General features: G+C 43.4%; 1 protein-coding gene across 1 annotated transcript in view; it reads right to left on the reverse strand.

The window, feature by feature from the left end:
- Positions 1 to 18389, reverse strand: part of ACOXL (acyl-CoA oxidase like) — a 341271-nt gene that overhangs the window by 166018 nt on the left and 156864 nt on the right. The window contains exon 12 of the mRNA XM_045446915.1: positions 4556 to 4709. Within this exon, the coding sequence (XP_045302871.1) occupies positions 4556 to 4709 (154 nt within the window). The remainder of the gene's footprint in view (positions 1 to 4555; positions 4710 to 18389) is intronic.

The following is an 18389-nucleotide window of genomic DNA, read 5'->3' on the forward strand; positions in this document are numbered from 1 at the left end:
TGCCTTCTTTTGGATTGATTTAGGATTGCTGGATTCCATTTTAACTCCTTTGTTGGTCAATTAGCTATAACTCTTCATTATTTTAGTGGCGGCTTTAGGGTTTATAGTATAAATCTTCAACTTCCCACGGTCAGTCTCCTTCCTCCTGATACCACATCAGGTATAGCATGAAAACCTCACAATAGTATACTGCCTTTTCTCCCTTCCGGCCTTTATGTGATTATTGTCACACATTTTACTTTTTCCTATGTTGTAAACCTCACTCTACATGATTATTATTTTTTGTTGAGAGAGTCCATTACCTTTTAAAGAGATTTAAACACTAGGACAAATCTTCTACATTGGCCCAGAAAGTTACCATTTTTGGCACTTTTCTTTTCTTTTCTTTTTTTTTTTAAATTCTATGAAGGAAACGCCGTCCCCCTTTTATTTATTTATTTATTTATTTTTATTATTTTTTTTTTCAACGTTTATTTATTTTTGGGACAGAGAGAGACAGAGCATGAACGGGGGAGGGGCAGAGAGAGAGGGAGACACAGAATCAGAAACAGGCTCTGGGCTCTGAGCCATCAGCCCAGAGCCCGACGCGGGGCTCGAACTCACGGACCGCGAGATCGTGACCTGGCTGAAGTCGGACGCTTAACCGACTGCGCCACCCAGGCGCCCCTTTTTGGCACTTTTCATTGCTTTGTGCAGATCTACGTTTCTATCTTATATCATTTCCCTCGGTGTGAAGAACTTCCTCTAATATTTCTTATAGTGAAAGTCCCCTGGTGATGAATCCTTTCAACTTTACCAAGTCTGAATATGTCTTTATTATAACTTTTTTTTTTGAAATATAATTTCGCTGAGTATAGAACTTTATCTTTTTTTTTTTTTTTCCTTTAGTACTTTTTAAAATGGTGGTCCAGGGGCGGCTGGGTGGCTCAGTCGGTTGGGCGTCCGACTTCAGCCAGGGCATGATCTCGCGGTCCGTGAGTTCGAGCCCCACGTCGGGCTCTGGGCTGACAGCTCAGAGCCTGGAGCCTGTTTCCGATTCTGGGTCTCCCTCTCTCTCTGACCCTCCCCCGTTCATGCTCTGTCTCTCCCTGTCTCAAAAATAAATAAACATTAAAAAAAATTAAAAAATAAATAAATAAAATGGTGGTCCACTATCTTCTTGCTTGTAATTTTTTTTCCGGTGAGAAATCTATCAACCTTTATCTTTGTTCTTTTATACATAACATTTCTTTTTTTCTTAGGCTGAGCCTTAAGGTATTCCAGACTGGTCTGTGGGAAAAGGCACTATTCTCAGTCCCATGTGAGGACCTGATGCCTCTCCCTCCGTTCCTTCCACATGATTCTTTCCCTCACACACATGCAATAATCAGTGCTCAGCTGAATGGTCAAGGGGGACCCCTGCAGACGCCTGAATTCTCTCTCTGACCGACCAGTTCTCTTCTGTCCCCTACCCTATTCTGTGAATTCCAGATGCTTTGGTTTCCCTGGAATCTCAGCATCTTCAAATCGGGGAGTTCGCTGCGCTTTGCCTCGGCGGCCCCACCTAAGGGATGGTGTGGAAACTCTCTCAAGGCAGTAAAATTGGGGCAAATGTAGGGCTCACCTGGCGCATTTCCTCGCTGTCAGAGATCACTGTCCCTCACTGCCTGATGTCCAGTGTCTTGAAAACTGTGTAGTTCACATATATCATCCACCTTCTAACTGTTTCAGCCAGGAGGGTATACATGCCACATGGAACTTCAACCTGGTCAGAGCGGGAGCCCCCAAATGCTCATTTGACAGAATCGTAGGGTCACCCAATTCCATGCACAGCATACAGTGTCCCCCCTCACATTATCTGGGCCTCAGGATAGGGAACATGTACCTACGACACTGCTCTACACACAGAGAAAGAACTTAGAAATACTTAGCAATGACTCCTAATCAGCAGTTGTTGAGGCAATGGTGTGCTTGCATGAACAGGAATTATGAAAATTCCAATCAGTATTGTTCACTTGATCTAATTGTGGGGAAAAAATGGTATGAAATGTCATTTATGTCAGGCTTTATGCACAAAAAGTGACAGACTATGCTTCCACTCGTGCTCTGCATTTGTCTACTTCATTGCTAAAAATGTTCTTTTAGCAACTAAATGTCACTCTTGCAACATCCAACCTATCACCCAAAGAAAGCGACAATTGCTGAGGCTCCTGTAGAAAGAGCCAACCTAAGACTTTCTCATGGTTTCCTGACACACAGTGATAATATTATTAAAGGAGACCACCAAGTGCTACGGATATTAAATGTGGAGAGAAAGAACTTCAGAACCCACAGGTTTGCACACAACGGTTTAAGAGCAACCGTGCAGGGATGGTGAACTCTCTCCTAGACCAAACGTTGGAGGCCGCTGGGTCTTGAATCTTCCCCTCAGTCCCCAGAAAAGCCAAGCAGACAGGAAGAACTGATCACTTTCGTAAGTGTCGATGCTTGGGAGACATTATAATAGCCTCTTTCTCTTTCCCATTTGCAAATACATAATCTTAAATCCCAAAGAGCCAAATTAGTAACATTCCAGTGAAACTAAATTATCAGAGATAATGAATACACAGGGCAACAGTTCAGTCAACGAATCTGTCTGTTCATCATCCTATTTGCCATCAGTCCATCTGCCCATCAGTCCAGCTGTCCATCATTCTGTCTGTCCTTCAGGTCATCCAGGAGGTTATGAAGGCCCAGGGGCAGAAGGCCACTGGGCATGTCAGTCTACGAAATGCATCAAAGGGAATGAGCCAAGGGAGGAAGACTAGAAGACCACAGGTGGTTTTGAGCACACCCTCGGGTTGAGTCACCTGTCGGAAGCCACAATATCTGCATCTGCTCAACACTCCCGGCAGAGCCCTAACCCTCCCCTGTGTGGGCTACCTCTGCCTGAGGTGGCAGGGGGTCACTTCCGGTCTTACCTCCCACCTGCTAACCTAAATTTTCTTGCTGTACCCCACAATCCCTGTTCAAAGAGACTGCCACCTCCCTGGAGCTACAGGTGGAAACCAGCCATGTGGCAGGAGGCTTCCACCTTGTCGGGTCACTAAGGAGTGTCACAATGAGCCACTGCACCTAGCTGCCTCAGAGGACCTCGGCTCCTGGTCCAGCTGTGCCCCAGTGCCAGCTGTTATTTTGTTCTCCATTCTCTTTCTTTCCATGGGGACTCCCACACAACAGCCCCACAGGAGCAAAGCAAGCATGACCATCACCAATGTCACCACCACCACCATCATGGACAGAGTGCACACCTACCTAACTGAGGCCTCCCTGCATCACGGGCACATCTTTACTTGGCTACCTTAAGAGAAATGATTACACTGGCTCTCAGATGAGAGAACGCAGGAGGCTCTCATTCCCATCCACATGGTTCGTGTGGGACAAACCCTGGGGCTCCGCCTATTGTGAAGGTCCAGCCCTTCCTCACCTCGCTCCTTCCCCCTCCAGAGGCCCCAGCTCTGATACACAGAGGCAGGGTGACAGGCTTTCTGGAAACTTAGCCTTTCCCTTTTGTTTCCCACCAACGTCCTTAACTTGCTCTTGAGCCCTTCGTTCTCACTGAGGCCAAAACTCTTCCTCTTCCTTCCCCTGCAAGTTCAGAGCTGCCGTCTGTAGGCCAATATTCAGCCAGATTCAGGATTAAACTCAGGCCAAAAACCCGGCAGGGGCTCCCTGTCCCCTCCTTCCTCCAGGAAGTGTCTTTTGGAGGCTCCAGCAGCACCTGCATCCTTCCCGCACGTGGAGGAAGCAACGCAGCCCCTGGGGGTCGCCAATGCAGGGCTGTCATCTGGGGATAAACCCCAGGCGCCACCGCAGCTGATGCCCCGAGCCCTGCCATGCCACCGTGTCACAGGTCCACAACCCCACACCACACCTGCCATGCCTTCACACACTTCCCGTGGGTCCCCCTTCTCCCCAGCTCTGAGCACCCATAGGGTTGCAGAGACTCCCCATCTCCTATTTGTTTCCCCGAACCTTGCGGGCACCTGTGCTCTCAGGGTTGTGGGGGGATTGGGCACACATTCTAGCTGTTCTCAACGTCCCCCTCAACTCTCCAAAGACTCACTGACACTTCTCAACACCTCGTGCCCCTCACTGCACAATCCAGGCTGAGGCCCAGGGCTGGGGACACGCTAAGCAGTCTCCAAAGCCTCGGCACATCCCCGTCTGCCTTCTTCCCGGGGCTGGACAGTCCTGGGGCCATTTCCTGTATCCTCCGCAAGGGGGATTTCAAACACTGGAGCGGTGCTTTCATCAGCCGACCCTCATTGGCCCTTTCCCATACTGTCCACAACGGCCACCGCAAGTTTAACGATATATAGACTGCGGGCCTCCACGGGCCAGGCCGTCCGGCCAGCATTTTACAATTACCGTCCACACCAGTCCTCGCAGCAGGGTAGGGGGCGGACACGCGTGATGCACCCCGGGTCACCCGGACTCTGGGTTTCCGCCCGGCTCCGAAGCCGGTGCTCCGCTCGCTGGCGCACAGGGCTGGCCTGGCAAGCGCGCTGCAGCAGGGGGGACCTGCGGGGCTCACCATGCCTCCTGTGCACTCGCGGCAGTCCTGCAGGCAGCTGACGTTCTCCCACGTACTGTAGGCCTTCAGCCCCGCCACCAGAGCCTGCAAGGGGCGACTGTCCACGAGCTCCTTCCCACGGAAGACGTCCTTGTCCAGGAGGCCCCCAGCAGACCTGCGAGAGGAGCGCAGGCCTGTGATGGAAGCAGCAGCCCCGCCCACCACCACGGCACCACGGCGCAGGCGCGTCTGAGGCCGGGCGCAGGTGCCACCTGCTCCTTCCTCAAGACGCTCCCGAAGGCTCCATGTGCCCTTCAGAACTGTCACCCTGCACCCTGCCACCGTGAGGCTGCACCACGCCACCTCTCCTGGGAAATCTCCCTTGCCTTCTGTCCAGGTTCACTTTCCTGCCAGTCCCTCAGAGGCCCCATGGTTCACACTGACGTTTGTCTTCGCACCCCTCGACCCCACGAAAAGCAGGTACTCGGTTTCACGCTCTCCCTGTTTTGGTCTACCATATAGGATCATATTCCAAACTACCTCCCTCTGCCCTTCACACACAAAAGTTTTACATGTCTCTCGTATTTTTAATTTGTCTAATGCTACTGCCACTGAACGTGTGCTAGGTGGAATAAATAATGCCCCCCCCCCCAAGATGTCCACGTCCTCGTCCCTGAAACCTGGAGTATGTTACCCCCACGTGGCAGAAGGGATTTTTCACTTGCGATTAAATCGAGGATCTTGCGCTGGCTCGGAAGATCATCCTGGATTATCCAGGGGAGCCCAGTGTAATCACGAGGTTCCTTATAAATGAGAGGGAGGCCAGAGAAGAAGATGTGACAACAAAGCAGTCAGGGAGACGCAGCGAGAGACTCGACTGGCCATCGCTGGTTTTGAAACGGGGAAAGGGCCATGAGCCAAGTAATGAGGTGGCTTCCAGAAGCTAGAAAAGGCAAGGAAGCAGATTCTCCCCCTAGATTCTCCGGAAGGAGTGCAGCCTGCTAACGCTTTGATTTTTCATGGAGACCCACTCCAGACTTCTGATCTCCAGAGCTACAACAAATTTGTGTTATTTTAAGCCCCCAAGTTTGTGCAATTTGTTTTAGTGCCGATAGGTATACAGAAATGAATAATTTCTTCCTTCAAAGTGGTAAAAGTCACTGTTTCCCTTCACCTCTCAGCCACCTGTGGCCACAAGTGCTGCACAGTGCAATGTCTATGGGCCTCCCTCCATCTGCACACCTCCCCCTCAGGTTTTCTTCTTTGTCATATTTCAAAATACTGTAATGGAGAGCATAGGTTCCCCTCTCTCTCCCTTCTGAACACCTTCCTATTGACCTGTTTTTAAAGTCTCTTAAAATGAGTTATTGTTTGTAACAACTACTGGGAACAAAATCCTCAGTGAACTCTTTCTCTCTATGCTCAACCAAACGCCAGGACCTAAAGTCAAGTGTGGTAAACACACTGAGGTGGGTACTTTCCTCTAAGCACCTCAAACTCATGGAAAGTACCATGAAGTATGGCCTTACTGGTCTTCTCAACTGAAGCCCCAGACTCAGGAGATTGATAAGAGTGTTTGCCGTTAGACGTGATGATTCATTGTTTTCTATCAACTGAGTGTCATCTGTTGAGATACTTACATGGTGTTTCTCCTTTATAAGGTGACTATGGTAAATCATACAAATTGATTTTCAAATGTTACACAAACCTAACACTCCTAGGATAAACCCCACATGTTTGCTATATATTATTTTACAGTAAAATATACAGATCTACTAACATTTTGTTCACAAGGGATATTAGTCTCACAATGTCTTTGTCTGGTGTTTGGTGCCAGGGTGATACTCCTAAAGTGAGTTAGAAAGGTTTCCCTTCTCTTTCATTTTCTGAAGGAGTTTGTGTAAAGTTAGTATGTTTTATTTTCTTAAGTATTTGGTAGAATTCACCAGCAATGCCAGATGAAGCTATTCAGATTTTTCAGTTCTTTCTGAGTCACTTTTAGTAACATGTATCTTTCATGAAATTTTCTATTTCCTGTCTGTTGTCAAACATATTGGCATTACATTGACATGACACCAATAATAATAATATTTAATTTTACCCTTTCAGTGTCTGTAGGATGTGTAGTGATGTCATCTCATTTATTTCAGATCCCGACCATTTGTCTCTTTTTTTCTTAATTAATCTAGCTGAAGGTTTATCAATTTTATCTATCTTTTGAAAGAAAAAAATAATTTTTGGCTTAATTAGGTTTATTTTTGGCTATTTCTTCTTTCAAAGGCTTCTCTCATTTTTCTTATTCTTTGTGCTTACTTTGAATTTGATTTGATCCTTTTTTTTCTAACTTCTTACAATGGAAATTTATACCATTGGTTTTCCACCTTTCTTTTTTTCTTTCTTTTTTTTTTAAAGTAGGCTCCATGCCCAGTGTGGAGGCCAACTCAGAGCTTAAAGTCATGACCCTGAGATCAAGACCTGAGCTGAGATCAAGAGGTGGGTGCTTAACTGACTGAGCCACTCTCAACTGACAGGTGCCCCTCTACCTTTCTTCTTTTCTAATGTAAGTATTTAAATTATAAATTTTTGTCTAAGCACTGCGTTAGCTGTGTACCACGTATTCTGATATGTTCTGTTTCATTTTCATTTTGTTCAAAATATTTTCTGATTTCCCTGTGATTTCTTTTTTGACCTATAAAGTATGTGTGTTGTCTAATTTCCTAATGTATGGAATTATTCCAGACGTTTTCATTATTAATTTCTAATTTAATGTCATTATATTCAGAAAACATATTTTGCATGATTTCAATCCTTTACATTTACATGGTCTGTCTTAATAAATGTTCTATGTGCACTCGAAAAGAATAGACATTTTTTCAAAGAAAGACCTACAGATGGCTAACTAACATGAAAATAGGCTCGACATCACAAATCATCAGGGAAATGCAAATTAAAACCACAATGAGATATCATCTCACACCTGTCAGAATGGCTAAACTAAAAAACACAAGAAATAACAAGTGTTGGTGAGGATATGAAGAAAAAAAGGAACCCTTGTGCATGGTGCAGCCACTGTGGAAAACAGTTATGGTGGTTCCTTAAAAATATGAAAATAAAATTACCACATGATCCAGTAATTCCACTACTGGGCATTTATCCAAAGAAAATGAAAACACTAATTCAAAAAGATACACGTACCCTTACGTTTACTGTAGTATTATTTACAATAGCCAAGATATGGAAGCAATCCCAGTGTCCATTAATAGGTGAATGGATACAGAAGATCTGGTATATATACATACAATAGAATATTATTCGGCCATAAAAAAAAAAAAGAATGAAATCTTGCCATTTGCAATAATATGGATGGACGCAGAAGGTATAATGCTTAGTGAAATAAGTCAGCCAGAGAAAGACATATCCCATATGATTTCACTCACATGTGGAATTTAAGAAATGAAACAAGTGAACAAAGCAAAAAGAACGAGAGAGAACAAAAAAACCCAGACTCTTAACTACAGAGAACAAACTGATGGTTACCAGAGGGGAGGTGGGTGGAGGGGGGACGGGTGAAATAGGTGAAGAGGATTAAGAATATGCATATCTTGGGGCGCCTGGGTGGCTCAGTCGGTTGGGCATCCGACTTCGGCTCAGGTCATGATCTCGCGGTCTGTGAGTTCAAGCCCCGCGTCGGGCTCTGCGCTGACAGCTCGGAGCCTGGAGCCTGCTTTGGATTCTGGGTCTCCCTCTCTCTCTGCCCCTCCCCCACTCACACTCTGTCTCTATCAAAAAATGAATAAACGTTAAAAAAATTAAAAAAAAGAATATGCATATCTTGATGAACACTGAATAATGTACAGAATTGTTGAATCGGACATGTATTGTTCACCTGAAACTAATATAACCCTGTATATTAATTATAGCTAAATAAAATAAATAAAATAAAAGAGAAAAGAGAAAAGTGCATTATGTTGTTGGGTATTCTGTAAATGTCCTTTAGGTCAGGCTCATTAGTAATATTGTTCATATGTTTTGTATCATTACTGTTTATTATATCGATTTTTAAATTGATTTTATTATATCACTTATTCAGAAGGACTGAGGTCTGCAACTTTAATTTTAGATTGGTCAATTTCTCCTTTCAATACTTGCCACTTTTGCTTCAAGTATTTTGAAGCTATTTTGTGAGTCCAAGTCCATAGACATTTGATTTTTATGTCTTTCTGATGAGTAGACTTATCATTATGAAGTGTTCCTCTTCATTTCTGGTAATATTATTTTCTCTGAGTCTACTTTGTCTGATAATAATATATCCACTCCAGCTCTCTTACGGTTAATGTTTGCAGGTGTAAATGTTTTATTCTCACACTTCTAATCTCAGATTTTATATATTTTTTTTTAATTTTTTTTTTCAACGTTTATTTATTTTTGAGACAGAGAGAGACAGAGCATGAACAGGGGAGGGGCAGAGAGAGAGGGAGACACAGAATCGGAAACAGGCTCCAGGCTCTGAGCCATCAGCCCAGAGCCCGACGCGGGGCTCGAACTCACGGACCGCGAGATCGTGACCTGGTTGAAGTCGGACGCTTAACCGACTGCGCCACCCAGGCGCCCCTCAGATTTTATATTTTAAGCGGGTTGCATATAGAAAGCATCCAGTTCACTCTTGGCTTTTTATCATGTCTAACAATCTGCAAATTAAAGAGGAGGGTTTAAACCATTTATACCTCATGTAATTATCAACATGATTAAGTATGAAACTATTATCTTGCAATTTCCCCCTCTATTTATCCCATATGTTCTTTGTTCTCTTTTCCCTCTGCTTCCGTCTTCTTTTGATTAATGGAATCGGTTTTAGTATTCCACTGTTGTTCCAGCTTTTTTTTTTTTAAATTGTTTTTTTCAACGTTTATTAATTTTTGGGACAGAGAGAGACAGAGCATGAACGGGGGAGGGGCAGAGAGAGAGGGAGACACAGAATCGGAAACAGGCTCCAGGCTCTGAGCCATCAGCCCAGAGCCCGATGCGGGGCTCGAACTCACGGACCGCGAGATCGTGACCTGGCTGAAGTCGGTGTTCCAGCTTTAACTATGTTACTTTTATGTTTTTTAGTGATTTTTATGGTCTAACCTATGCGTCTTTAACCTGACACATTCTTCTCTCAAATAATATTGCACCACTTCTCCGATAATGTAATAACTTTATAATACAACAATACACTTCCATTTTATTCTCCCCCCCATTGTGCTACTTTTGAGATTATATATATATATATATATATATATATATATATATATATATATATATATTCTATGCATATATAGAGAATATATTTTATATATTCTGCATGTTTTAAAATTCATTGCATTTTTGCTTTACATAATTTATCTTTCTTCCTTATCAACATCATTGAGGATAATTTATTTTACGACAGACTGCATTCATTCATTCAAAGCATGCCATTTAAAGAGTTTTGACGACTGTAAATACCCATAATACTAGAGTCAAGCTACAGAACATTTCCAACACCTTCCAAAAAAAATGCTTCATGTCTTTTTGCAGTCCATCCTTTCCTCGATCCCCATTCTCCAGCCAACCACTAACCTGCTGCTTGTCGGTAAAGATTAGTTTACATTTTATGTAAATAAGATTGTACAATATGTTATGTCTTGCTTCTTTCAATCAGTACACTATTTTGAGATTCATCCTTACTGTAGCATTTGTTCCTTTTTATTGCTGACCAGAATTCCACTCTGTGCAATGCACAGACAACCCATCATTTTTGCATTCACTGTTGATGAACATTCTGGTTGTTTCCAGTTTAGGGCTGTTACAAAGAAAACACTATGGAAACTCATGTAAAAAATCTTAGAGGAGACATATGTCTTTATTTCTCTTTAGTAAATATGTAGGAGGGAAGTGACTGGGTCATATGGTAGATACGTTTTTAATGTTTGAAGAAACTGCCAAACAGTTTTCCAAAGTGTTTGTGCAATTTTACATTCCTACCCGCAGTGCAGAATTCTAGTTGTTCCACGTCTGCCAATAGTTGGTCTTTTCAGTCTTTTTAATTTTAGTCAGTCTAGTGGATATGGAATGGCGTATCATCATGGCTTTTCCCTGATAACTAGCATCTTTTTATGTATGCATTGGCTGATCAGTCATACATTTGCTTTTGTTAAGCGTCTATTCGATTCTTTTGTGCATACTCTATTGGCTTGCCCATCTTGTTTTTAGCTGAATTTTATTTTCCGTGTTTTCACATGTCCCCTTTAATGTTCCCTTGTAAGATACATGTATGGCAAACATTCCCTCCCATTCTGGGGCTTGCCTCTTCATTTAATTAATGACAAAATCAATTTTGGCTCAAGGTATTTACCTTTTTCCACCCATAGGATAATATTGCAATGTCTGAATATCCTTGTTTCCTCAGTGAAACCTGAACATGCAAAAGATGTTGCATTGGACCTCATTCTACAGCAAACAGGAAAGACTGCCATCCAACCTCAGAACTGAGACCAATAAGCTGGGACAAATGGAAATACAGGGAAATCATCATTTGTTTCATTGACACTTCATCTAACTTTGTCCTTCCAATAACCCCATGAAACAGGAAATTATATCCCCATTTTATAGATGGGGAAACAGAGGTCCGAGTGAGGCTACATACCTAAGTCTAGGTCTCCCAGAGCAGAGCGGTGCTAGGATTCAAACCCAGGACTCTCTAGTCCTAAACATGCTCTTTTCATGATGAATAACGAGTTTGCCAGTGCCCTGAGGAAGTTAATAGCATTCTTCATCTGCTATAGCACCACCCCCCATGTCTTTCACTGTGACTGCCATACAATAATTCTCAGAGAATCCCAGAGCTGAGCATTTTAAAAAAAATGTATATATGACTCCCTGCTGACCTCCCTAAACACACACACACACACACACACACACACACACACACACAGAGCCCTAGACATTCTCTAGGGTAGAAATGGGTGGGGAATAAGAAATAAATCTGCTTTAAGAAAAGAAAGACTCATGAGACTCTCTCCTAGCAGAGGTCTAGTGAGATTTCTTTCCAACGCTGGCCTGTGATTTTACTTAACATTGACAAGACATAGACCCCGCGGAGGGGAGCCTCTGTCTCCCAGACACAAAGGTGCACCCAGTGACTCTAATTCTTTAACATACTCTCATGTCTGCTTGCAAAGGGGAACTGAGAAGCCCCCCACGTGCAGGGTATGGTAGAGCCCAGAAGGTGCGTATCTTGAGAATATCTGATACGAGAAACTCAGAGTGGCCCAGAGGATAAATTAGGATTTATGGATTCTGTGGAAAAATTATTCCTCATTTTGAAATACGTTTATTTTATAGGCAGTGCCTCTAGAAATGCAAGGTATTTGTTACAGCCACTTGAATTATTAGAACCCACCCACAGGGTGAGATTCAGGAGAAATGCGGAGTATCTCTAAAACTGTTAAGTCAGTGAGAGGGCAGGATTCAATTTACAAAAGTCTGTTTTACATAAAAACAGCAGACAAGACTTTTTGGCAATAAGGTTTCAGGATTATATTAAAAACACAGTTCAATGCACAAATGGTGGTGTTCATTTGCTGAGGAATATCCAAAGCACTTAAATATCCTGGACTCCATTCTTTGACAAGAACAGTTTCTGAAGTCATAAAGTACCATTTCACCTTAATGAAATCTTATTTTGTGCCAGGCACTGTTCTAGGTATTATGGAAACATCAATTAAAAAACAAGGAGACACTTGGTGAGTTGTCTGAGGTGTTAAAGAAGTTACTAAGGACAGTATGTGATACATGATAAGCAATAGAATATGTGTTAGTTATTATTGTAATTTTATTCTTAAAGATGTTGGGTGGGGGCGCCTGGGTGGCTCAGTCAGTTAAGTGTCTGACTTAATTTCAGCTCAGGTCATGATCATATGGTTCGTGAGACTGAGCCCCATGTTGGGCTCTGAGCTGACAGCATGGAGCTTGCTTCAGATTCTCTCTCTCTCTCTCTCTCTCTCTCTCTCTCTCTCCCCCCCCCCCCCATCAAAAATAAATAAAAAGGGGCGCCTGGGTAGCTCAGTCGGTTGAGCGTCCAACTTCGGCTCAGGTCCCAATCTCTCGGTTCATAAGTTTGAGCCCCACATTGGGCTCTGTGCTGACAGCTCAGAGCCTGGAGCCTGCTTCAGATTCTATGTCTCCCTCTCTCTGTCCCTCCTGTGCTCGTGCTCTGTCTCTCAAAAATAAATACGCATTTTAAATAAATAAAAAAACAAACATTAAAAAAAAGATGTTGGGTAAGAAGAGACTGTGAGAGAAAATGAGAGAATCCCAGTGAAAGATAACAGCAATGGTGCTGTGACCCACCCCCCACCACCCCCACCGACCTGGAACCCAGCCTTGAATGAATAAGAGGTGAGGTGGGCCCAAAATACTCCTTTTGGCTGGTACACTTAAAATACTGAAATTAAAAGCTAGGAAATTCATTGTAGTAGCAAATCCCACTAAACGACTCCCAGGAGAGGTATCAGCTACCAACTGCACTGGCCAGCGAGCTCTTGGACTAACTCCTTCCCGCCACGTAACTTCTGCTTTAGGGACCAACAGAAAGTTGAAAAGCAAAGCTTCGAACAACTACGTGGCCAAGTGTGATGTAATCACACAAGGCAATTTCATTCAGTTCAGCTGAAGCAACCTGTGCAGAGAGCTAGGTACCTACCGTTAGGTGTGGAGATGCCAAATTAAGGACCCACAGTTTCTATGTGTGAAGCCTGCACAACCTCAAACCAATCGTAATGGTGCAGTAACAAGAGGGGGCGCAGGCTGCTGCTCCAAGAAGCTTCTAAAGGGGCTCCTTATTCCAAGAGAGACTCAGAGAAGGTGTCCCGGAGGAGATGCCAGTCTGAACTGTATCTACGAACTGCCAGTGAGGAAAGACCAAGACGTGAGAGATGGATGTGGAGACAGGCTGAGGACGCTGCTTGCAGGGAAGGCCAAAGCAGGGCAGAGGCTGAGTACGGAACCTCAAGGTAGAGGAGAGAAGACACAGTGGGGTGGAGGCTGGCAGGGGCCAGACAGAGGAAAGTGCCACAGGAGAGAGCTTAAGGGTATCCAGTACGGAAGGCTTTGGAGGGTCCTAGGAGGGTCCAGCAGTCAAGTGGAGTTCAGATTCTATTCAGATGTAGTTGCTGGTGGAGCATGTATCTGATGAGGCCAGGCTGCATGTGGGGGACAGGGTGCAGGAAGGGGAGCTGGGGAGGGTCCAGGTGAGATGATAAAGAGGGAGGGCCTTGAGTGATTTCCATGCAGGAGGAAACCTTGTCACAATGTGGCTATTGGTAAGGTGAGGGTAGGAAACTTGAGTTTCAGCGGTGATGGCAACAACGACAGCTGACATTTACTGAGCATTACGGCTACCTCAGGAGGGGTTCTGCCATCGCAGTCAGTGGATGAGAACATAGAGGGCATCAGCCGGGCGGTGCAAGACCCGCATGCCAAGATGCCCACCAGTGCGCCCCTGAGCCAGGAAGCATGCAGGGTGTCATCAGCACTCAGCAGTGGGAAGCCAGCTTGGGATGTCCTGGGCCCTATGGGAAGAGTTTAGTAAGAGACCCAAGGATGGCACCCATGGCCAAAGGCAGAAAACAGGAATCCTACCTGGCCACCCAGGCAGGGCTGTTGGTTGCCGGTCCTCGGGGGCTGGCAAGGTGCCTGACACACAGGTCGTGTGAAGAAGGGAGGAGGGAACACATCTGCCAGTTCTGGAGAGGGTAGGCAGGGAAAAAAGCCTTGGCAGGCTCTTCAGGAGCCCATCGTCTCTCTCAGAGGCCCCCACCACACCAGCCCTTGCCTCATCAAGCCAGCCCCGCTAGCCAGAGGCTGACGAGCCGGTGGGGAGAAGGGTCCCATCTCTTCCTGAACTGAACAGGCTCCAAAGGACATCCTCTCCTTGTTAAAGGCAAGGGACTGTGAGTGATGCAGGGGGAGGGGGGGGTGGGGTAGTGGCACTCACTAAGGGCTAGACAGGTCCTCCCTGTCTCCAGACCTGTGAGGGCAGTGGCGAAGAAAGGGGATAAGGAAGAGGGTAAGTGGCTTGCCCACCTGCTACTGCCAGACCCCAGACAAGGCATGGCATACTCCGTGTGGCAGGGACCGTGTCTGACTCGAGCCCTAGCACACGTCCAGGACCTAGCAAGGACCACCGCCAGATTTAACAAGTAGAAACAGGAGAATTTCAGTTAAACAATGCATAAGTTTTAGTTCAGGTGCTGGGATGTGCTTAGACTAAAAAATTATACATTGGACGTCTGAGATTCAAATTTGGGCGACTGTATTTTACCTGGTGAACCTACCAGCGAGGTCCCGTGTGCTTACTGAATATGTAAACACACGTGCACTGACAGAAGCCATTCCACCTCATTTCTATTACCTACCTTTTAACTGTGAAGCGAAGCGCTAATTATTCATTTTTGTCACATTAGAAGGGAGGAGAGGCAGGGCCGGCTGACCTAGCCGGTGGCACTTTTCCTGCTCAGTCAACTCCAGACCCAGACACTTAAGGTGTAGGCTACTCTCACGAGTGTTTCTCTGTGCTTGAGGAGGACCCAGCACATTGACTAAACATTGAACTCATCAAACCTGAGGTTACCCAGACCCTGAAACTTGAAGCCAGTTGACTGGCATCATTATACCCATGAGAATTAGGAGATGGGGTCTAGAAGCAAGGTCTGATAGCTTTCTTAAAAAATGGGTGTGAAGGGGCACCTGGGTGGCTCAGTCGGTTAAGCGTCCGACTTCGGCTCAGGTCATGATCTCACAGTCTGTGAGTTCGAGCCCCGTGTCGGGCTCTGTGCTGACAGCTCAGAGCCTGGAGCCTGCTTCGGATTCTGTGTCTCCCTCTCTCTCTGCTCTCTCTGTCTCAAAAATAAATAAAAACATTAAAAAAAAATTTTTTTTAATTAAAAAATGGGTGTGAAGTGGGGAGAGGTACTTAGCATAAAGTTTTATCATGTTACAACCAGCTTCATTGAACTATTTCCTCACAAGTCAGAGAAGGGACAACAGGGGCTATAAACTAGAGAGAAACAAGAAAGCCAGGATATGTTACAGAAAACACCAGCTTCTCTCTGGGCTTGTTTTAAAACACAGACAGCCTTTTCCTCCATGGTTGAAGTGTTTCTTCCTAGAGATTCCAATAGCCAGATTTTCAGTGGGTCAACCCCTGCTGCAGTAGGTGGGTAGAGAGAAGGGTTGGGGGGGGAGAGAGGTGGGAGGAGTAAGAGAGAGAGAGAGAGAGAAAGGGAAAGGAAAGGAAAGGAAAGGAAAGGAAAGGAAAGGAAAGGCAAGGCAAGGAAAGGCAAGGCAAGGCAAGGCAAGGCAAGGCAAGGAAAGGCAAGGCAAGGAAAGGCAAGGAAAGGCAAGGGAAGGAAAGGCAAAGCAAGGCAAGGCAAGGCAAGACAAGACAAGACGAAGGATCAACAGAGCCACAGTGGAGACCCTGAGCAAGGCCAGAAACCACAGAGTGTGTAAGGAGGTGAAGGTCAGGAAAGTCTGGATGGTCTTGGGGTCAATTAGACTGACAGCTTGATGAGGTGTGGACCTGACCCTGTCCTGTTCAGTACTATTACCCATGCATGGCATGTGATTTTTTTTTTTAGGATTCTGTGATTTTTTATTAATTAATTAATTTCCATTAATCACCTTTTATCGCTCCCCTTGAAACCTTAAGCTAGAATTGTGACCTCTCTATTTCTCTGATCTTGGCATTTGTGGGGTGTCTCTCTAAAATCAAGAGAAATTTTAATTTTTACTAATAGTATCAATACAGAGCTTATAAAATAAAGATAAATTAAGTTTAAACCAAGATAAAAAATAAGTAGAGCTGAAGAAAAAGGAAACGTGTTGCACATATCACACTTCTGTTATACAGGTGCACATATATATGTGTATATATACACATATAAATGTGGAATATATGGCGGCTCTTCGTTATGTGATCTATTAACTTCATGGGCCATGGATTTGTAAATAGCGGACAGAGAAGTAAATGTGTAGATTCTCTTGCCTCTTTGTAATACTTACAAGTAACGCTGGGCAAAAAATTCTAAGATGAATTTTATTTTCCTTTGCTATACATGTGAAAAATTATCAGGTTTCATCATCAGATTACTTTGACCCAATGTAAATTTTCATGATAATTTAATGCTGCTGCCTTTTATCTGTTAGTGAAGTTTATTTTCAGGTCACACTAGGAAGCTCCCTAAAAAGCTCCTGTGGTTCTCAACTCTGTTGGCTCGCTAGAATCACCCTTAAAGGAGCTTAAATACACTCCAGATTCTTGGGAAAAAGAAAAAGAAAACAAGTACAGGTAAAAGGAGAGAGGAGATAATATAGAACTAAGAAATTACTCAATAACCGCCTAAAAAAGAAAGAATTATAGTCTTATAAGTTTACATTATATATAAAGTGATATAATGCCAATTCAAGGTGGATACTGGCAAGATAAGGATGCATATTACAATACTTACAGTATTCACAAGAAGAAGAAAGAGGGAATGAAGAAACCAAGAAAAGACAGGACAAGGCAAGTACCAAAACAGTAGACTTAACTATATTAGGAACTACGGTAATTAAAAATGAGCTTAACATTCCAAATTAAAAGATTATCAAATTGGATAAAAAAGCAAGATCTCACCATGCGCTATTTATAAAAATCTTACCGTGACCCACATAGGTTGATACAATGACAGGTTAAAATAAAAGGTTGGGAAGAGATATACCACTAAGCATATCATATATGCTTAGATATACAGAGATATACCACTAAGCATATGCTTAGATAAACACTAAGCATAAAAAACCAGTATGGTAATATCAATACCAAAGAAAGTAGACTTCAAGACAAGAAAAATTACCAGAAATGAAGAGAAATATTAATGAATATAATAGGCTAACTTCCTCTAGAAGAAATAATAACCCAAAAATCTGTATGTGCTAAAAAACAAAGCTTACAAATACACAAAATAAAATTAGCAGAAATTTTGTTAACAATACATTTTTATTTTATACAGAAAGGTTTTAGAGCAACAAGCTAGAAAAAAAGAGCAAATTAATTCCCAACTAAATAGAAATGAGAACATAATAAAGACAAGAAATTAAATCAATAACAAAAAATGCATAAAAATGTAACAAAAGCATTCAAGACAAAAGTATATTATTTGAAAAGATTAACAAAACTGATAAATGGCTGGCAAAATTGACCCCCCTCAAAAAGCCAAAAATTATATTAGGAATAAGGTCATCACTACAGATCCTATAGACATTAATATTATAATAAGAAAATATTAATGACAACTTAAAGTTTACAAATTAGCAGAAAAGGACAAACTCCTTGAAATACACAAAGTAACAAAACTAACACAGAAGAACTTGGTAATCTTTTTTTTTTTTTTAATTAATTTATTTACTTTCAGAGAAAGAGAGAGAGAGCACACAGGGAGGAGCAGAGAGGGAGAGAAAGAGAGAGAATCCCAAGCAGACTCCATGCTGCCAACACAGAGCCCAATGTGGGGCTCAAACTCACAAACCATGATATCATGACCTGAACTTAAATCAAGCTTTGGATGCTTAACCAACTGAGCCATGCAGGCGCCCCTAAGAACTTGGTAATCTTAAGATTCATATTTGTTGAAGAAATTAATAGAGTAATCAAAAATCTTTGTATTAAAAAAAATGCCCAGATGGCTTCTTAGTAAATACTATCAAATTTAAGGAAGAAATAATACCAATCTTATAAAAACTCCGTGAGAAAATACAGGAAAAGGGACCACTTTCTTATTCATGTTATGAG

Source organism: Leopardus geoffroyi, chromosome A3, assembly GCF_018350155.1.
Source record: "Leopardus geoffroyi isolate Oge1 chromosome A3, O.geoffroyi_Oge1_pat1.0, whole genome shotgun sequence".
NCBI classification, from domain to species: Eukaryota; Metazoa; Chordata; class Mammalia; order Carnivora; family Felidae; genus Leopardus; species Leopardus geoffroyi.